The 23,027-nt window shown below is 34.3% G+C and overlaps 1 protein-coding gene across 3 annotated transcripts in view; it reads right to left on the bottom strand.

Annotated features, from left to right (window-relative positions):
* Window positions 1-23,027, bottom strand: part of TRAPPC8 (trafficking protein particle complex subunit 8) — an 89,964-nt gene that overhangs the window by 58,698 nt on the left and 8,239 nt on the right. For all 3 annotated transcript variants that reach the window (XM_012782563.2, XM_012782564.2, XM_012782565.2), the window contains exons 3-10: window positions 14,042-14,131; window positions 13,058-13,232; window positions 10,282-10,435; window positions 6,694-6,787; window positions 5,620-5,879; window positions 5,132-5,247; window positions 4,280-4,430; window positions 1,346-1,446 (exon numbers count right to left, since the gene is read on the bottom strand). In XM_012782563.2, the coding sequence (XP_012638017.1) occupies window positions 1,346-1,446; window positions 4,280-4,430; window positions 5,132-5,247; window positions 5,620-5,879; window positions 6,694-6,787; window positions 10,282-10,435; window positions 13,058-13,232; window positions 14,042-14,131 (1,141 nt within the window). The remainder of the gene's footprint in view (window positions 1-1,345; window positions 1,447-4,279; window positions 4,431-5,131; window positions 5,248-5,619; window positions 5,880-6,693; window positions 6,788-10,281; window positions 10,436-13,057; window positions 13,233-14,041; window positions 14,132-23,027) is intronic.

Genomic DNA, 23,027 nt, shown 5'->3' with positions numbered 1-23,027 from the left:
ACAGGAGGCTATAGCTCCTAAAAAGAATCTCTATAAATACATTTTTGAATAGATGATAAAAATATAAGTAGTAGAATCTTATACTGGCTCTACTGTTTATTAGCTATACACCTTTGAGAAAGTTAAAACTTTTAAAGTTCAGTTTCCTCAACTGTAAAACCATTTTCACAGGTTTGTTGTAAAGATTAAATGAAGTGTGTGAATTACTTAAGGTATAGTGGCAAGTGCTGAACACTCAATAAATGTTGTTAATAATTAGCCTTTTATTAAAAATGTTGTTGTAAACATTGCTATTATGACTACAACTTCTAATTCAACATTATAGGGGTCAAAATTGCCTCTACCTTTGTCTTCCAATGTACCTATTCTACAATAGAAAAGTCAGATTAACCTTTCAGAAAAATAACTTTTATTATGTCAAGGCACCACCTTAAATGCTGAGTAATTTCCCATTTACTACTACTTAAAAATTTTAACTATAGCTTCTTTGTTTTATTTTTTAGAGAGACATAACCAGTCTGTATTGAAACTCCTGGGCTCAAGGGATCCTCCTGCCTCATCCTGGGATGACAAGCACATACCACCTAACCAGCTTATCTTAAGTACAGCTTAACAATAATAATAAAATATGACAGTTATGGTTCTTCACATGAATGTATCTCAAACCCTTTTTTCAAATATATGTCCCAGTACTTTCCATAGACACAAACCCTCCAACCTAGCCAGGGCTCTATTCCCTGTGACGAGTAATGCTACATCTGAAACATTATTCCTGCCAATCACTATTTCTGAAACACCTCCATGGATATCAAATCTCAAACACCTTTCTTTAAAGGTCTATTCATCAAACATACCATGTACTCTCCCCTGACCACTTTGAGACCTGTTCACAGTCTCCTTATAGGTGGTGAGTTCTAACTCCTATGCTATACAGTTCCAATAGAACTCACTATAAATACTAAACAATTCCCATTTTCCCTCTGGACTATTATTTAACTCTTTGTGTTTGGCTATTTAAACAAGGAAAATTGAAAATGGCTAATTCCTGGCTTGACAGTAGTTATGGTCAAAAATGTCCCCATAATACAAATAACCCTCAATGTAACATGTAACTTCAGCATTACATATAACAAATTTCTAACCACTAATCCAAACAAAACGGAAAAGAAAAAGAGGATGTAATATAAAACACTATTTAAAAAAAAAAAATCACCTCAACTTGTCTCTTACTATGTTTACTTGATTTGGGAATTTAGGCATGAAAAATAAAGATTTATATCTATTAACAATATAAATGCCAAATTACCCTCTAAATGGTTAGAATATAAATATTATAGTCACCTACTTGCAGATATCCCTGTATGTCTGAATTGCCGTATCCATGTAATGAGCAGGGTATGGCCTAGGTGCTCCTGGTTGAAGAAAAGCTGATACTGCTGCCATTTCCTAAAGGAAAAGACATAATTTATACTATTTCAAAAGGAGGAATATTTTTATAACTTAGCATTCAGGAAGCCTAAAAATTGGAATAACATTTGTTGTTGTTGTTTTTTTTTTTACTTGATACTTATGTATAAATTTCATAGCCAAGGCAGACTTAAAAAATATATTTATATGCTTTTCATCTTAAAATTCTCTAGTCGAATCCCAAAGTTTTCCCATTCAGTATTTCAATGAGATTTCAAAAAAAATCTAGTAAACACTTTGGGTTGTGGTATATATGCATTATACTACCAAGTGAGCCTGGCTTAAGATTTCTTTCTCCCTTGTTCCCAACAGTTATTGGAAAAAATAAAAAATTTAAAAAAAAAGATTTCTTTCTCTTTTTTTTTTTTAGACAAGAGTCTCACTCTGTTGCCCGGGCTAGAGTGCCGTGGCATCAGCCTAGCAACCTCAAACTCCTAGGCTCAAGGGATCCTCCTGCCAAAGCAGCCTCCCAAGTAGCTGGTACTACAGGCAAGTGGCACCATGCCTGGCTAATTTTTATATATATATATATTTTTAGTTGTCCAGCTAATTTCTATTTTTTTTGGTAGGGACGGGGTCTTGCTCTTGCTCGGGCTGGTCTTGAACTCCTGAGCTCAAATGATCCTCCTGCCTAGGCCTCCCAGAGTGCCAAGATTTCTTTTACTACCTCCTCCTGGTCTTTCCTAACCTTCAATAAGTATAGAATAAACCAAAGACAAGATCATAGAGAGAGAACAGAATAAGGTACATCTGTTTCCAACTTACTGGTATCAACAATATGAAAACAGAACTCACAGAGCCTGCACTATCAATATATTCTGCTCATTACCTAGTTTATGCCCTATATCATATAGAAGGTAAAAGACCATTTCTTAGACCTCTTATTACTATTAATTTTCTATGTCAAATTTCATTACAAAAATGCATTCTACTGTCAATGCCCAGGACCTTAGTTAATAATTCAAATAATACACAATAATGTTAAAGCATGTAGAAATGAAGATTAAAATGCAGTTTTTGGTTCTCTTAGCAAAATATCCTACTATATTCACACTTGTTTTCTCATATAAACCAAGATTTAATAAAAATTTAGCTAGAAATAAACTGGAAACCATCATAAAATGGGTGGAAGGAAAGGACAGAAACCATTAATGTCACAATATCTATTTCTAGGACAAATAAATGTATTTCTTTGCAATATTTTTCAAAACAGGGAAAAAAGTAATTTAATTATCCAAAAACTGAAATATGATTAAAGCTTTTAACCTGACAGACTATAAGTTTCATGACAATATGAACCATATCTGTTTTGGAATATGTCTGTATCCTTAGCACCTAGGACAGTGTCTGCTCCAAAATTTATTGAATGAGCAGAATAAAAATATATAATATACATGTGACAAAATACTGTATAGCTCTGCAACATCATGTTTTAACTAGCTTATATTTTAACTAGTATACATACTGAATATACATACAGTTCTATATTATACAAAAATATACTGAATATATGGTAAAATTATTGTACAAAAATACATATTTATTATCCATGTACTATAAATACTACATATACAAACATTAATAAAAAATGTACTAAGCAAAAATCCTGTTAGAAAACTATGCCCCAAATTTTAAGTTAATCTTCAATTTAGCAGTAATATTAAATTAATATTAAACATTAATCTTACAGTGAATATTAAATATATATTCAAACGAAACAATTTCTATAGACACAGCGAGAACATTCAGAATGATCACCCCAAGTAACTGCACAATCTTCAATAATCAACCATTCAATTTTTTCTTATATTCTATAATAATGGATTAATACATTTTATAAAGATTATCATAAAGAACTAATCTATTTAACCTTCAGTTAATGACAGATTAAATATAAAAAAATTTAAATAATTCCTACTATTGGTTTTGCTATCATATACATTTTACCTTTTTAGTTAATATAACTAAATATCTTCTATAATTTTCACCTAAAAAGGTACAGTCTGTTCTATTACAAAAACATTTTTACCTCTTACAAGTGAGAAAATTGAGGCTTAGAGATATTCAATAACTTGCCCGAGAGACTGTCTCACACCAAAGTACATGTTCTTTATCAATATAAAATCTTATATCAAGCAACTTAAAAATATATTTTCAAGTTCTAAAAGCATCTTCTAAAAAACACATTATACTTACACTATAATAAAAAATGAAATTTTGAAAACTTGTGAAAAATTAGAAGGCACTAATCAAAATTAAGAAATCAACCCACAGGACCATCCTTTTTTTTTGAGACGGAGTCTCGCTTTGTTGCCCAGGCTAGAGTGAGCGCCGTGCGTCAGCCTTACTCACAGCAACCTCAAACTCCTCGGCTCAAACAATCCTGCTGCCTCAGCCTCCCGAGTGACTGGGACTACAGACATGCGCCACTATGCCAGGCTAATTTTTTTAAAACTATATATATATTTTTTTAGTTGGCCAATTAATTTCTTTCTATTTTTAGTAGAGATGGGGTCTTGCTCTTGCTCAGGCTGGTTTCGAACTCCTGACCTCGAGCAATCCATTGGCCTAGGCCTCCCAGAGTGCTAGGATTACAGGCGGTGAGCCACCACACCCAGCCTCAGGACCATCTTTTAATGAACCAGTTTGAGAGAAATCCATTAATTCAGCATAAATGAATTCAAAATCTATAAAGCACTGTATGCTCTTTGAGTACAACTTTATCCCTAGAGATTTTGTTTGCCATTAAGAGAAATTTCTAAACTATTTACAGTAATAGAAACAAGGAATTATAATACTACACAATACCAACCAAGGCACCAGCTGCATAAAGCATTGCTTGATCATTAAGAAAATCTTTCTTTGCAGTATGATAGCAACTGTAAGCCAAATCATAATGTTGCACCAAAAAACATAAGTCAGCCATTTTCCTGATTTGAAGCTCTGGTGCTTCTGGTGGATACCTGCAAATAGAAAATAAAGAAAACAATTTATAATTTATGATCCCCCAAATCATTAAAATTATGAAATCTATAACAAGCTGACACATTTTCCAGAGTATGAGGAAAACTGATCCTGTTTTATACGAATTCTACCTCTAACAAGAGTGTCTATTTCTCAAAAATATTTGGAAATAGAAAGTGATTTTATTTATTTATAGCCCTGAGAATTTCTCAACAGTAGGCAAGCATTTTCTCCATGACCAAATTATGAAGTTAACAGTTAATTCCAGCTGACTCACTTTTATACACAAGGAAAAAAATTTAAAATCCAAAATGGATGAATTTTATTTTCCCTTAACATAGGATTTTGTATAAAACATAATTTGTTAGATACATGCCATGTCTTAGAATGACTAAACCATTACATTTTAGATATAGAAGAGTTATTAATGAATTCCTAATCTAACTCAATCTTTTTATAAATAAGAACACAGACCCAAAGTGACTTTTCCATTTATCTTGTTTATTTTTAGATATCCAATTACTCAGTTTTGTAAAACATTAATATAATTTACTTATAGTCATTGTTCTTATCTCCCTGAGTTTTGACCAATATGAAACTGAGAAACTAAAGAGATAATTATTTTTGGCAGGATATCATACAGTCAAGCACCAGACAGAGTTAAACACAGAAAAAAATATACATATAATATTTTACTCACAGCAACCCAGATGTATTTTTCAGCTCATTAATGCTCTTTTCTGGAACTTTACTGCCACTAAACCATTTTTTAGTTGCAGAAAACAGAGATCGACTCAAACCTTTTCTTGATATTAGCTAAGAAAAATATTAAATATGTTGATAAATATAAAAACTTTAACATTTTTCTTTTTCATAAAAAAGAAAAAATTTTCAAATAACTAATTTTTAAGTAACTAAAAAGCTTTAATAGTGAGCAAATGTTCATTTTAATAACACTAACCGAAAGAAAACTATTTCTATAATGCAAGCAAAATCCTAGGGAAAACAAATAAGCCTCTTCCAGAGTTGAATAGACTTTCATTAATGATAGTAATTTTAGGAAGCCCTAAATATTGGCCTACCTTAAAATAAAAATTAAAAAAAACTTCATATACTTTAAATAACTATCACAGTCTTAAATTTACTATTTACTTAAATTTTTAAAATACCAATCCAAACAAGTCTTACCTGATCATTTAATTGTCGAATCGTTTTCTCTATATGTGGCAAAAGGCCCCGAAATGTGAACTCCTGTATAAACTGTCGAATTCTATCATGATCAGTAAGTGTTAAACATGCACCATGAATTACTCCAGTATTTCCTTTCTTTGTTTCGTGTAATGATGAAGCACATTTTACATGATCTGGGCCATCAATGCTGTTGGAAGGATCACTTGATTGGTCCAATTGAAGTGGGTGAGCTCTAAAGTTATTTGGTAAGCCATCTCCTGAGAAACAGATCTTTCTTTTACTCTCAGAATGCAATAGAAAATTGTGATAATACTACCACACCGCTAAGGAAAAAAGAATGCTAGAACACTTTATCTTTCTGTATATTTTAGAATATCCTAGAAATCTAAGGAAAAATAACATTCTCTACCACAAATTAAACAGCTTGAGTACTTATTTTGTTGCATGTAACAGAAATTTAAAAATTCATGTAAATAAGTAAATGAAGTACAGTTTTTAAATGACATAATTACTTTTAAATAGCCTAACTAAGCCCTAAGAAAAATTGTAACAAAAAAATTTTAGAGCTATCATTACCAAAACTATAATTTACCTAGCATTCTGGGAGGCCGAGGTGGGCGGATCGCTCAAGGCCAAGAGTTCGAAACCAGCCTGAGCAAGAGCAAGACCCCGTCTCTACTAAAAATAGAAAGAAATTAATTGGCCAACTAAAAAAAATTAAGAAAAAATAAACCATATATATATATGTAAAATTATCCTGGCATGGTGGCTCATGCCTGTAGTCCCAGCTACTCAGGAGGCTGAGGCAGAAAGATTGCTTGAGCCAGGAGTTTGAGGCTGCTGTGAGCTAGGCTGATACCATGGCACTCTAGCCCAGACAACACAGTGAGACTCTATCTCAAAAAAAAAGTTAAACTCAAATAGCTCAGTAAAATCTTAAGATAAACTAACCTGCCCATTATCTGTTTGTATTATGAAATTTTCCCCCATCTTTTATCTACAAAGGTTAGCATGCTTTGACAACAGAGCATATTTTCAATCAAAAGAGAAATTTAGAGAAAATATCAAGACCTTTGACTTCGTTATCTAATCCATCCAATGAAAGCAAGTTACTATCAGAATTCTTATTTGAAGTTATAGCACAAGGGCCATCTTCATATGAGTCCTATCAAAATAAAACAAAAAAGCATTATTAGTTATTTAATCATATTTAAGAAACCACCAAATCCATCAACAACTATGAATGCTCTGCTAACTATTAGCCTCATTTATTTGCTATAGTGAGACTCTTCTAGCCCCCAAATGCTTAATTTCTTCTATGGCTCTTATTTTATCACTCTATCTACTACAGTCTTTCTTTTTTTTTAAGATTTCCAATCTAAACTCTTTAGCTTTTTTTCTCTTTTTTATTATTGCGGGTTCATTGTTTCTTTGTTTTAGGAACATTCCAATTCCACCGTTTCAGTTAGGATATAGGACCTACTATATTCTTAAATTTCTTTTCACACTCATCTATTCTCTAATTCTTTTGAATTCAAAATATCTGCTTAGATATTTATATGTGATATGTATATCTATATCTATATATACATATACACAGGTATTCATGTGAGCATATGCATATGCCTATGTATCTTAAGAATAACAAAAAAAAGAGATGGCTCAGGTGGAAAAAAAAAGAGGGATAGGTATGAAATCTCCTGGGTCATAGACATTATTAGCAGGTTGGAGTGAATTCTGAATATGCTGAATGAAGTGTTTGAAAAAATACCAAAGGCAACATTTATTTGTGCAAAGGCACTGTTTTCTCAGTTAAGAAGGAAAACAAACTAAAAATACCAAGACTACTCCACAAGACCAGTAAATATGAGGTATTATTCTGAGTATCATGATTTGATCAAAATATATAAACTAGAACTGAAGAATAAAGTGACCAGTACAGGGAAGTGTGAAACCACCCCTTGAGAAAAAGTTGCAGAAACCAGGTATATTTAGAACAGGTACAGTGGCTCATGCCTGTAATCCCAGTACTTTGGGAAGCTGGGGTGGGAGCACTGCTTGAAGCCAGGAGTTGGAAACCAGCCTAGGCAATAGTGAGACCCCTTCTCTACAAATACTAATAGAAATTAGCTGGACATGGTGGCATGTGCCTGTAGTCCTAGGTAATTGGGAAGCTGAGGCAGGAGGATCACTTCAGCTCAGAAGTTTGAGGTTTCAATGAGCTAGGATCACACTACTGCATTCCAGCCTGCATGACAGAGTAACATCCTGTTTCAAAAAAAAAAAAGGGAAAAAAACCAAAACTAGTATTTTTAGCCTATCCTGTTTCAAAAAAAACCCCCAAAACTAGGTATTTTTAGCCTGGAAAAATATAAAAGGGGACACGAAAACTAATCTTGTATATTTTATAAGCTGTTATAATGGAAAACTTACATGGTCCCCCCTTAAAGGATCACTGAGTACAAGCAAAGAAAACTTTTGGTTGATCTTCAAACTGATCAGACATGGAATGGGTCACTTAAGGAGATAGCAAGTACTGTAACCAGATGAGGTCATTTGTAGATTCAAAACACAGGGGTTAGACTGGATAACCTTTAAACTATCCTCCAACCTTGGGCTTCTAGGATTCTAACTTACAGAATTTCTGATATCTCTCTCTTCAGTTAAAAGTTCTCAAACTGTACAATCTATGTTCCCCTCCACAATCATAGATGGCTGGACTCTAAATTGAACTTTTCAGTACTGTTTCTATTTTTAGTATGGCTCTGAAAGACCATTTGAAAATTAAAACTCCTTCATAGCCAGCTGTTTTTTTTTGCTCAGAGACTAGTCTTCAGCATTCCTCCTGATTAGTCGGCAGGAGGATCGCTCAAGGTCAGGAGTTCCAAACCAGCCTAAGCAAGAGCGAGACCCCGTCTTTACTAACAATAGAAAGAAATTAATTGGCCAACTAAAAACATATAGAAAAAAATTTAGCTGGGCATGGTGAAGCATGCCTGTAGTCCCAGCTACTCGGGAGGCTGAGGCTGGAGGATCGCTTAAGCCAGGAGTTCGAGGTTGCTGTGAGCTAGGCTGACGCCACAGCACTCTAGCCCAGGCAACAAAGCAAGACTCTGTCTCAAAAAAAGGAAGGAAAAAAAAAGAAAGAAAAAGAAGGCAAATAAACATATTAAATAATATTTATATCAGATCAAAAATTATAACTGGATTATAATTGGTTTTTAAAAATATCATATAAAAGCCGGGCGCGGTGGCTCACGCCTGTAATCCTAGCACTTTGGGAGGCTGAGGCGGGCGGATCGCTCAAGGTCAGGAGTTCGAAACCAGCCTGAGCGAGACCCCGTCTCTACCAAAAATAGAAAGAAATTAATTGACCAACTAAAATATATATATACACAAAACATTAGCCGGGCATGGTGGCGCATGCCTGTAGTCCCAGCTACTCGGGAGGCTGAGGCAGTAGGATCGCTGAGCCCAGGAGATTGAGGTTGCTGTGAGCCAGGCTGACGCCATGGCACTCACTCTAGCCTGGGCAACAAAGTGAGACTCTGTCTCAAAAAAAAAAAAAAAAAAAAAAAAAAAATATCATATAAAGAGTATATAATATAGCTTAACAGTACAAAATATAAGTATGTTTTCCATATAAAAACTCCTACTTCTAAACAAAAAGTAGTTAACTCTTAATGATCTCAACTAGGCATAGGAATTGGCATTTCATTACTACTAAGTGGCACAATATTATACTTTAATTAACATCCATCTAGAACTCTAGGTTAAGAAAGGAATAAGGGAGAAATAACACTTCCTGAAAGTTCAAAAGGAAGATAAATCAAAGGAAAGTTACAGAAAAAAAGCCTGCCCATCTAAAAATTATGAGCTCCAAAAGGCAAGTATAAGAATATGTTGAAAATGTAGGAAGGCAACCCCAGAGCACAGGGCAATCAAGAGTTGACTATAGGCCGGGCACGGTGGCTCATGCCTATAATCCTAGCACTCTGGGAAGCCAAGGCAGGAGAATCACTCAAGTTCAAGAGTTCAAAACCATCCTGAGCAAGAATGAGACCCTGTCTCTACTAAAAATAGAAAGAAATTAACTGACCAACTAAAAATATGTATGCAAAAAATTAGTCGGGCATGGTGGCGCATGCCTGTAGTCCCAGCTACTCGGGAGGCTGAGGCAGGAGAATCACTTGAGCCCAGGAGACTGAGGTTGCTGTGAGCTAAGCTGACGCCATGGCACTCACTCTAGCCTGGGCAACAAAGCGAGACTCTGTCTCAAAACAAAAAAAGGAGTTGACTATAAGCATTCATAATAAATTAAATGGACCAGTCAGATATTCTATTCTCTACATGGCTAGCCAATCTAATTCAATTCCTAATGTGTAACTCACTTTATGTTTTAAGAAAAAGATCAATTAACATTGACCTTATATAACTGAAAGGAATATACATAAGAGATTATTTTAGTCGGATAAAAACAGCTTTTGAACCACCAATTAAAGAACTTACGTTGGATCAAAATTAGCCAGACTCCACAAAATTAATAATTATACTAGTTAAGTTAAGACATAAAAAATTCTACAGTGATACTATTATATCATAAAACTGAAATACAGCTGCTGTGGTTTGTTTGTTTTTTTTTTTTTTTTTTACATATACCTGGTTTTGAATACTATTTTTCTGGAGATACTGACTCCAAGGATCAGGTATCTGTTCATCTGATGCTCGATTAGATGCTCGAGAATTAATTTTAAGTAAATAGCAACCCTGAGTTCCATATTTCTGTTTCATTTCTTCATAAATTGATTCAGCTCTAAAATAAAAAATGGAAAAAAGTTTGTAGTAAATGGGAGCAGAACTTAAGCAATAATGGATAATACGTAACAATAAATTAGAGGATAAAATAATTTTAAAAATTAGAACAAAAATCATGATCTCAATTGAAATTTAGCTAGCTTGGATATCAACTGAAAGCAGAGCTAACCAAAATGTTTCCAGTGGAATAAAATTCTGCAAAATACTCCTATACGTCATTCAAAGAGAGAGGTGTGGTGGTCAAAATAGTTTGGGGAATCACAGTAAATAAAACCAGTTTCTTGACTGGAAGCAGTGGCTCATGCCTGTAATCCTAGCACTCTGGGAGGTCTAGAGGGGAGGATCACTTGAGCTCAGGAAGTGGAGACCAGCCTGAGCAAGACCGAGACCCCATCTCTACTAAAAATAGAAAAATTAGCCAGGTATCATGGCACTCGCCTCTACTGGGAAGGTTGAAACGAGAGGATTGCTTGAGCCCAGGAGTTTGAGATTGCAGTGAGCTATGAGACACCACTGCACTCTACCCTGGGCAACAGAGTGAGACTCTGCCCGCCCGCCCCCCAACAAAAAAAAGTTATCTTTACATCAGACTATCTCCATTTGCTAATGTGCATTGTGAATTTCCAAGGAGCAGCTTCTAACTTAAAGATAACAGACTCTTCCTCTCAAAGATGAGAACTACCTGTTAGTTCCCAAACAGAACTCTGAGGAATTATGTCTTAGAGAATATTTATCAATAAATGTAAGAGATAAAACAGAAAAGTACAGCAACAAAAAACTTACAAAACAGAACACAGTTCAAAGGGAAAAAAAGAGAAAACTGAACAAAAGTAGCCAAGGTACTTATTTCATACAATCCACCATTTTTTATTGCAAAATTTATAGTAACTGGATCCATGAGCTCAGATACAACAGATCTCAGAAGCAACAAAAACATTCTAAGCTCTGTACTGTAAGATAAATAAACTTTGGCTAGACATGGTGGCTTAGGCCTGTCATCCTAGCACTCTGGGAGGCAGAGGCTAGAAGACAGCTTGAGGTCAAGGAGTTCAGACCAATCTGAGCAAGAGTGAAACCCTGTCTCTACTAAAAATTGAAAAAATTAGTTGGGCGTGGTGGCATGCATCAACAGTCCCAGTTACTCAGGAGGCTGAGGCAGGAGGATCACTTGAGCCCAGAGTTTGAGATTGCTGTGAGCTAGGCTGACACCTCTACTCAGGGAAATGGAGTGAGACTGTGTCTCAAAAAAAAAGATAAACTTGTTAGTTGGTGGGAGATAATTTAAATAAGATAGCCTATGAAGTAAACAGTACAAGCTATGGAAAATGAAATTTTGGTTCACAGAGCTAACCAAGTTTAAATGTTTTTTTTTCAAGCCAATCAGCCACCTGGTACAAACAAAAAACAAAAAACTACCTAGAAAGTCTTAAAAGCACATTCAAATGAAAATGCTAATACAGTGCAAATAAGCCTATCAAATAGCTAATTTGTATTACACATAAGGCCAGATACGTAAAGGTTATATAGTTATATAAAATTTGTATAAATATATATAGAAATCGTGTGTGCATGTGTGTGTATATGTACACATACCGAAGGACAATAAACCAAACTCATGGATCATTTTACCAATGATAATACTACACATAAGAACCATTAATCTAATACTCGAATTATCACTTAAATACCCTAGTTATAAGTGTTCAATATGGAAGACATATTCCACATTCAATTGACAGAAATTAATTTTAGTAGTCAGTTCAAATTACTCCTATTCATATAATATACTTTATCCAACTGGCTAAAGACATTTCAAAAAATCCTAATGTTTAGTAATCCTCAGAATAATTCTTTGGTTCTACACAGGAAAATTTATTAAAAAGATGGTTTGTGCTCAGCACAAGAGTAGGAAATAATTATTAAATTACATATCCTAAATGGCATTGAGATATCAGAGTAACCATCTGAAACAAAAGATTAATTTGATCCACACCTTAAACCAAAAGCCAAAATAAACTCCAAAAAATAGAATTCCTTTTTAATGTTTATCTTATTTTTCAAGAATTTATTTTTAAAGGCAAGCTATTCTTGTACCACAAAGAAAAAAGTGCTGCAAACCACTAATAACAAATATTAAAGGTAACATATATGTCTGTATGCTTTAAGACTGTGAAAAATATCAAGACCCAAAATATAATGTGATGAGAGTGGACAGTGAAAAGAGAAGCGCCTGTAAGCAACAGTCAGGCAGTGAAAGTTAGAGGAAAACTGGGAAGGAGAAAAGAAAAAAAGAGAGAAATAACCTTATATAAAATAAGAAACAACTGCTAAGATCTACAGGAGTAAAATGACAAGTGCTTATTATATAATAACAATAAATACAAGAAATATATATTGAAAATAAAGTTGAGGTAAACATAAAATCCAACATAAAATGACTTAGCTGTTGAATATAAATCAAGAATAAAAGGTAAAGTTAAATGCTCTATTAATAAATTCACATATAAAACTGTTTACTTTCTAGTACAAAAAATAAATCCAAAATTCAAACAACCTAAATCCAAATTAATGTTAAATCATTTAACAGGAAAAAATTTTAAATTAACAAAGTAAAACTTACCTCTGTTCATCTCCTGCACTTACGTCATGTAAAAGTACATAATACTTAAGAGTATTTGGTATAAACCACTTAGGGTAGGAATAATCATTGTTGTGCTGAATTCGATGCTGCTCTTGTGACAACTTTGAAAACTGTTCCACAGGTTCAGCTTCACTAGACGATGCTACCAACATACCTTGTAAACCATATTATTAAGGTAATTATCACTTATCGCTCGATGATAAATATTATCCTATTAAGATAAACTTTACAGAGATATTTTCTGAGCTAAAAAAAATCTAAATTCATGTTTTCACTGCAAGCACAAAATAATTTCTCTAACACTCGAAAGTAATTCAAGGTTCTAAATCTTACAGAATTTTTGTTGAGTTTACTTATTTGACCAAATTTACTTATTTGACAAAAAATCCATGAAAATAAAAATGGATAATATCAAAGTTGTACAACTATCAACATAATGAAGAATTCTCCTGAATCTTGCTCTTCTCTTAGTGCAGTTTCACAATCTATCCTACTTCTTAACTTATCTCTGTAACCTCATTAAGGAAATTAAAAAGCCACAATCATCAAAGGATGATTAATATCCACAAAATGATTACTAAAAATGTGGAAAATTGTTTTTAAATATGAGCTTTAGGATAAACAATTAACTTTGAGGTAATCAGTGAAAATAGTTAACATTGACCATTCACATTATCTCTTTAAAAAGGTTTAAAACTTATTAAGCAGAAATATTTAAGCTAGGGGGCTAAGGAAAATAATAATCAAGCCCTGAGTTGTCTTATTGTATAACTGAAAATTAATTTATTACAGCAGTCCTGTATCTAGAATGCCATTTAACAAAACAACAAAAACTTGATGCATCCTCAATAAAAATTTCTCCTTTCTCTATATCCTCAACAATTTTGCTCTCATTTAACTATTTCTGAGATTAATAACTTCCATAATATTTCATTTTAAGAGAACATCAAGGTCAAAGGATACAGGCTAAATAGTGGTTCAGAAATTCATGATCTGATGCTGGCATCGACTGAAGAAAGGTCTCTCTATAAGACTCAAACCATGGAGTAGTAGCTAAAATTAACAATATATAAAACAATACATTAAAATGTCTCAATAGAATCAGTTTACAAAGACAAAATTTCAAATCCATTTTCCTAAAACATAAAGATAATTTTTAATAGTAAACAAGCATTTTTACTTGTACTTTCAGATGTGTGTACATACCTGTATATATAGTGTATACAGTATATACACACACACACGTTTTAAGCCATTCACAAGAATATACTCAATACATGGAAGTACATATATTTGCAAAAATAAAACTGAGTTATTCCCGAACTTGCACAGTATTCCCACAACCTACGTACCTATTAATGCTCTAAATATCACCTAATACAAAGATTACTTCTTTAGAACTAAAGTGTTATGCACCTGCCACTAGTCATACTGTCACAGTAGATCCTTTTCAGAAATAACACTTCAAAACAGTGGTTCTCAACAGAGTATGATTTTGACTCCCAGGAAACACCTGGCATTGTCTGGAGATATTCTTGGTTACCAGAACTGGGGGAGGGGAGCATGGGCTACTAGCATCTAGGGAAAGAAGTCAGGAATAATGCAAAACATCCCACAATACACAGAAGATAACCCCCCAACTGTCTGGCTCAAAATGTAAATAGTGGTATGGTTGACAAATCTTACTTTGTAATTTGATTACTTGAGTATGACCTAACAAAGCCTCTTTAAATGGCATTTCAAAACATACTTAACCTTATAATCAAATTCAAAGAAGTATATTTTTATTTTTTGTATAAATGTATATAACATGATTCTTAAAATGTCAATTCTCTCTTGCTCCATACCAAGCATTTTATATCACAACTATTATTTTTCATTTGAATAGTCATTTACTAGGTTTGAAGCAGATTATCTAAATCAGTTTTACTAAAAGGACACTCTATTTGTAGCTGTTTGTGATTTCCAAATCTTACATCCTTTTTGCTTTCATTTTAATCATTAAAAACACAGCAAATATATTCTTTCTGCTAACGTTATAATACCACATTAAACAATTAGAAAGTTTGTAGAAAAAAAGCCATTCATCTTGACCAAATAGCGTATCTATCTAGCAAAATATACAAAAAATTTTAATTCCAACAAATGCCTCATGAGAATGACCCATTTATTACTGAGCTTTTACTGAAACAATTTCATGTTTTGTTGCTATAAAAGAAGAAAAGCATTCCCAGAAAATATTAAAATCTATATGAAAAGTAGCAAAAATTGAAGAATAAATGACACAGACTAATATCTACTATAACAGGAAACCAATTTTTTCACCAACCAGTAATATAATCCTCCTCCTCAAGTCAGTCAAAATTAGTTTCTGTCTGGAAAGTTCATGTATATTTTCACTTAGTAACAATGATAAGAAAAGAAATACATTATGAAAAAAAGGTTTGTTTCATGGTTGGGGTTAGGAGTTCTGAATAAATAAAGTAGATCTTCAAAATATCTATTCTTTGCAAAACTACCTATAATAATACAGAAAGACTTGAAAATGCACAAGTCAATTAGGAGGGAAGTGGTTAAATAACTTATGGCCCATCCATTAAATGGATATACTATGCAACTGCAAGAGAAAGGGGAAAATCTCTATATACTACTATGAAGTGCTCTCTCAGATACACTGTTAAGTGTAAAAAAGCAACAGCAGAAAAGTAGAAAAAAACAGAAAAATGAACTTTTGTGTAAGAAAGAAAATGTGAAGAGCCATACACATATTTGCTTACATTTTCAAAGATAAATAACAGAGGGATAAATCTAATACATTTAATTATCTATAAGGGAAAGAAGAAAAAGAAGAGAGGGGATGAGGAGGGGACACAAATGCAGGCTAAATCTCAATGTACCTTGCTTTATAGTTCTACTTTTGGAACTGTATAAATTAAAAATCAAATCAAATTTTAAAAAAGCAAAATATACACACATCAAGACATATACAAGTTCTTTTTTTTCCTTTTCCTTTTTTTTTTTTTTGAGACAGGGTCTCACTGGAGTGCAGGGTTATAATCATAGCTCACTATAACCTCCAACTCCTGGGTTCAGGCGATCTTCCCACGTCAGCCTCCCAAGTCTAGATACAAGCATGTGGCAACCACACCTAGCTAATTTTTGTAAAACAAAAAAATTCTGTAGAGACAGAGTCTTGCTATGTTGTCTAAACTGCTCTAGTTTTATATTTGTCTTGAGGTAAACAGCTCCCACAGTACTGGGATTATAGATATAAGCCACTTTACCCAGCCCCTAAGTTATTAAATTGAAACAATAACTTTCTAAATACAGGTGATGCAAACACACTGGATATTCAGCTAAGGATATGAAGAAAAAAGGAAAAATTTAAAGATATATACCAGAAATGGGTTTTATCCTTCTCATAAGTCACACTCAAGTTGATAAGTTTTCCCTTCAGCCATATATTTCCTTGAAAGGCTAAATTGGAAGCCCTCCTTCAATTTTGTTAAATGCTAATAAATCAAGAACATCCTACTATTTTTTTTCTTTTTCAAATACTTTTTCCAGAAAAGAGGGAAAATGATACCTTTTAAAATTTTTATGGTAATAGAAGACTTTAAAACTCTTTCCTTAAAAATTCTCTTATATACATCATTAAATATGAAATGTCCAATTTTGACATTATAATAGTTTAGTTTATTATCTCTCAAACAAGAAGTAGCACAATTAATCAAAGTACGCGCCTGAACTAGTGACACAGTTTTGCCATCTTAATGGTAGCTTATTTATGCCAGCAGCAAAGAAGCCTGGAGAGTGAGCAGCAATGAAATTGAAAAAGGTATTTTTCACAACTTGTTGTAAATTGAATATTTTCCTTGCAAGAAGTGGTCCAAAGCCTGGAAGAAGTGGTGGCTTGTTGGTGCAAGGTCTAGTGAATACTGAGGATGACAGAGTTTCCAAGTCCAGGCTCTGTAGTCTGAGCAGTGTATGGGCAACATGTGGTCTAGCATTGCCTTGCAAGAGGATTGGCCTGTCTCTATTGGCCAATCTTGGCTGTTTAATCACAAGCATCCTCATCATTTCGTCCAATTAGTTGCAGTAGACATCCACTGTAATTGACTGATCAGGTTTCATGAAGCTACAGTAGATGATACCAGTACTAGACCTCCAAGAAGACACCATTAACTTTTTCTGATGAATATTTGGTTTTGGACTGTGTTTCGGCACTTCATCTTTATCCAACCATTGTGCCAAATGCTTGCGATTGTCAAAAAGAATCCATTTTCATCACGTGTAACAATATAGTGTAGAAATGGTTCACCTTTATTCATGACAGCAAAGAAAGGCAAGCTTCAAATTTCTCTTCTGATGCTTGTTTAATTCATGCAGAGCCCACCTGTCCAGCTTCTCTACCTTGCTGATTTGTTTCAAGTGGTCCAATATTGTTAGAATAGCAATGGCAAACCTTACTGCTAATTTACATGTAGGTTGAGATAGATTCGCTTCCACTACACTACAGCCTTCGGCTCATCATTAACCACGTTGGTCTCAGGTCACCCCTGTGGCTCATTTTCAAGATTAAAATCACAAGAATGGAACTTTTCAAACCATCAATGTATCATGTTCATTAGCTACATCCTTCCGAAACACTTCGTTGATATTTTAAGCTGCATTTGTTCCACAACAAAACTCATATTCTAAAATAACATGAATTTTTGACTTATCCATGATTTCACAAAAATTACTGTAAAAAAATTTTTGAAAGACAATCACAAGCCAAACCATGCATCTGAAAGAATAAGTATGTACCTTCACAATAAAAATAAAACAAGAGCATCAAAGTGAAATGTCAGAGATATCAACTGTCAAACTTAGCATTTAAGGAAATTGGACATTTCATACTTAATAACCTAATACTTATTTGGGGATAAAAATCACTATTTTGCTCATACCCCTTTCCATCTCTACATGTTCTTTGTTTGGAACTGAAACAGCAACCATGCTTCTAAAGCATACTACTAAAAGTTTCCAAGCAGAATGTACTTTGTCTTGGTAAGGATAGATAGTATGTTCTTCCTTCTTATTAAAATAAGATGCAGCCCAAACTATACTATTCAAAGACCACACCTAGATTCAGCAAATGTTGTAAATCAAGAGTAAACAGAATAGATAATAGATAACAAAAGTTGAAAAAGCATCAAAAGACCTCCCTCATTTTAGAAAAATTAGACAGACATATTAATTGGGATGAATGCAAAATAGTAGCTGATTGGGGAAAAAAGATAACAGGCAAAGAGGAAGAACAATCTGGAAAACTGATACCACCAAGAAATATCTGTGTATGATGAAGATTCTTTCAACTCCATCAGTGTGTCTTTCCAATTACTGTATCAAGGAATATTAGCTTTAACTGACTGATCTGATGAAGAAAATATGGCACTGTTAAGCTAGGGGCTTATGAGGTAGATATATCTAACATCTATTTCTTAACAGAATGGATGAGAGTATGCTGACTTACATTAATGGTAAAAGTGAGAAGCATACTTCTGGACCTCTAGAGACTTAATACCTTATTAAAATGGATAAAATCACTTTTTTATAGTCTCCAAAGAGTATTGTTCTGTTATAATAGAATTTTACTAAAATGAATTCAGTACTCCGTATCTCATTCCCAGTCTTCAAAGCCAACATCAAAATAAAGTTTAAAGGAGGTGCCTTATTGTAATAGGTGAAGAAACTGAAAAAATTGTTTTCTTCTGGTCTGTACTTTATCCTAACCACTTGGGATTCTTTGAAAAATCTGCCTACAGAGTTCAGCTACATTAATGCCTCCACCTGCTTTTCAAGACAAATAACATTGCATCCTCTCTTATGTGGACATGTTGACAGGGACCTCAGAACACAGTAATATAATTAGATAAAGTAATTTCTCACAACCAAATCATCACTATATTGTTCCTACAGACTATATACCAAACCATTTTAATAGACTGTTTAAAAATATAAATTAAATAAGGCACCCTAGGATAAAGATAGCTAGACAGTATAAGTTAGAATCCTTCTCTGGAGAAATTACATGGACCCTAAGAAAAAAAGTATAAGTACCGTGTTTCCCCCAAAAGAAGACAGGGTCTTATATTTATTTTTCCTCAAGAAGACACCCTAGGGCTTATTTTCAGGGGATGTGTTATTTTTTTTAAGTACAGTACAACAATCTACATTTATTCAAATAGAGTTAAGTCGTCGTCTTCTGGAACATGATAACTCTCCAAACCCCGAATTCCAGCCTGAATTTCTTGCGGCTCTATTTCCTTTAGAAACATTGGCCCCAATCTCTCATGTCGAGCAATAGAGCTCTCATGGGGCAGATGAGAAGGGCTGCTCATCATCTTTACCGCTCCACAATGAAATGCATGGGTTGTGCAGATACACTGCGCAGCCACGCCCATCACTAGGTCTTATTTTCAGGGTAGGGCTTATATTGCATAAATGCTTAGAAATCCTGCTAGGGCTTATTTTATGGGTAGGTCTTATTTTCGGAGAAACACAGTATTAATAATAAAAACTGTGCAACCCTCAAGCCTAGTCATAGTCTTACCAACCAATAAAGAAGGCTTTTCTTATACTCATTCAGTGTTTTATACTGATAGGCTTTTCTTATACTCATTCAGTGTTTTAACACCTCCATTTGAAATAGAAAATAATGCCATAGGCTCACCAACCATTTGAGGAAAGTTTTCCAACATGAAAAAAAGACCAAAACAAACAAAATATAAAATAACATAATGGAAGAAAAGGCACAGAATAGAGACTTAAAAACAAAAAGAAGCCAACAACAATTTAATATCCTTAGAGTTAAGATACTACAGCATAAAACAAGATCTGCATGGCAAAAGAAGGAAAATCCAAGTAACAAGAAAATGTCTCAAGAGAAAAAAAGGAGGAGGAGGCCAGGCATAGTGGCTCATGTCTGTAATCCCAGCACTTTGGGAGGCCAAGGTGGGAAGATCACTTGAGGTAGTTCAAGAAAAGCCTCAGCAACAAAGCGAGACCTCGTTTCTACAAAAAACAGAAAAATCAGCCAGGTATGATGGCACATATCTATGGTCCCACCTACTCAGGAGGATCACTGGAGCCCAGAAGCTGGAGGTTGCAGTGAGCTATGATGACACCACTGCTCTCTAGCCGGGGCAACAGAGCGAGACCCTGTCTCAAAAAAACATAAAAAAGAGATCAAACATTAAAATTTCAATAGAAGCGTCAGAAGATGAAATCAAGGACAGTCATACCCAGAAAGTAAAACAAAAAGACAGAAATGGACAACATTAGAAAAAAAGAAAGAATATTAGAGGATCGTGGCTGGACGTGGTGGCTCACGCCTATAATCCTAGCACTCTGGGAGGCCAAGGCGGGTGGACGGGTCAAGGTCAGGAGTTCGAAACCAGCCTGAGCAAGAGCGAGACCCCGTCTCTACTATAAATAGAAAGAAATTAATTGACCAACTAAAAATATATATATAAAAAATTAGCCCGGCATGGTGCCACATGCCTGTAGTCCCAGCTACTCGGGAGGCTGAGGCAGAAGGATTGCTTGAGCCCGGGAGTTTGAGGTTGCTGTGAACTAGGCTGACACCATGGCATTCACTCTAGCCTGGGCAACAAAGTGAGACTGTCTCAACAATAACAAAAAAGAACATTAGAGGATCAACTCAGGAAGTTCTACATCAAACTAATAATAGTTTCTGAAAGAACAGGGAAAATAATGGAAAAGAAATTAAAAGAAAGAAGAAAATTAACTTCTCAGGACTAAAGAGTATATATGCCAGACTGTCAAAAGAAGCTACTCAGTAATCTGAGTGAAAATGGAGTTATAACAGGTCCAACACGAAATTTCAAAGTAGCAGGGATAAAGAGCTTCTAAAAGATGGAGGGACAGGGGTGGTATGTATCATAATAGCTTTCAGCTTTTTAAGAGCAATACTTGAAGCTCAAAGAAAGTGGATCAATTCAGAGGGAAATGGTTTCTAACTAATAACATATATGGTCAAGCTATCAATCAAGTATATAAAATAACGTATTAAGACATTTTCTCAAAAATTTTATTTTTCATGCAGCCTCTCTCAGGAAGCTACTGTAGATGTCCTTCAGGAAATCAAGGTAATACAAAAAAGATGTGAATGAAAGATTACAGGGAAGAGAAAGGAAGGAAATCCCCAGGATGGCAGCTGTGGAGCAGGCCCTAGAAGAGAATAACCAGTTCATCATGGAATAAAATAGTGTTTCTCAACTTTTATTTCATAATTTTCCCCCAATGAGTGTTTTTAGACTTTTTTCCTAATCACTTTCTTCCACCACCAAAAAAGCTTTTTAAGTAATACCACAGATATATTGTATATCTATTTATGTACCATGACCCTTTGGAGAGCCACAAACCATTATATATTATATCTTAAGATATTTTGCCCTTTTGAGCCAATTTTCACTGAGTTGGGAGATGATATCATCCCCACTGAGAATGCATGGAGCAGAAAGAGAGAAGACTTCTGGAAAGAAATCTTGATAAGTGAGTTATTTGATAAGTTAATCTGTTAAGTAGAAAATACTACTGAAGTTTAAAAGACTAGCAAGAGATACAAGAACCATCCGAGCAAAATGTTTTTAAAAAGACAACTACTAACTTCTATAAAAACAAATACTATACCAGAAAGCCCAATAAATGGCTCAGCAGTGAAGAAGTGAACAATATTTAGTCATGATATTGTAACAGTGAATATTAACCAAAAATTATGAGATGGGGAAAGGAAGGGGAATAATTAAGCTAAATCCTTATCAAACATCATGAGACATCAATAAATAAAATGAATAACTTATTAAGTCATAGAGAGGCATATAAAAATATTACTTAGAAACACATAACAAATACCAGAAGAAAACACTAAAAGAATTTGTGCTAAAACATAGTAATTAGATGATGTGCTTTTCTTTTTTTTGAGATAGGGTCTAACTCTGTTGCCCAGGCTAGAGTGCTGTGGCATCAGCCTAGCTCACAGAAATCTCACTCCTCAGCTCAAGCGATCCTCCTGCCTCAGCCTCCCAAGTAGCTGGGACTACGGGCATATGTCACCATGCCCAGCTGATTTTTTGTTACTTAGTTGCCCGGCTAATTTTCTCTATTATTAGTAGAGACAGGGTCATGCTCTTGCTCAGGCTGGTCCCGAACTCCAGATCTCAAGAGATCCTTCTGCCTCAGCCTCCCAGAGTGCTGGGATTACAAGCATGAGCTACCACACCTGGCCTAGACGATGTACTTTTAATCTTTTCCCTCTAAAAAACCTAATCCATATCCTTCAATTAGTTAAGACTTTTTAATATTATAAAAGAGTTACACCAAATATTTCTAACTAAATTTTTTTTTTTAAGAGACAGAGTCTCCCTCTATCACCTAGGCTGGAATACAGTGGCCCAACCATAGCTGACTGCAACCTTCAACCTCCAAGCAACCCTCCCGCTTTAGCCTCCCAAATAGCTGGGACTATAGGCGTGCAACACCATGCCCGGCTAATTTTTTTTTTTTTTTTTTTTGTAGCGACAATGTCTCACCATGTTGTCCAGGCTGGTCTCAAACTCCTGACCTCAAGCAATCTTCTCTTCAGCCTCCCAAAGTACTGGGATTGCAGTCATGGGCCACCATGCCCTGCCTGCTAACTCACTTTACATATTAATATATAATTTCACCTACTAGTCTTGTTCCGAAAACATATGCCATTCAAACCAGATTAAGAAGCACTCATAAAAGATTATATATTTATACATATTTTATAAACATTTCCTCCACTGAACACCAAGCAAGACAAAAATACTATAAACTTAATGCTTTTTAATTAATTATATTACTTATATCACAAAACAATGTCATTTTTTATGTGCTGTTAGTTCTTTCATTCAATAAA

Source organism: Microcebus murinus, chromosome 17 (assembly GCF_040939455.1).
Source record: "Microcebus murinus isolate Inina chromosome 17, M.murinus_Inina_mat1.0, whole genome shotgun sequence".
Classification (NCBI taxonomy): Eukaryota; Metazoa; Chordata; class Mammalia; order Primates; family Cheirogaleidae; genus Microcebus; species Microcebus murinus.
This window is presented reverse-complemented; position numbering and strand designations above follow the sequence as displayed.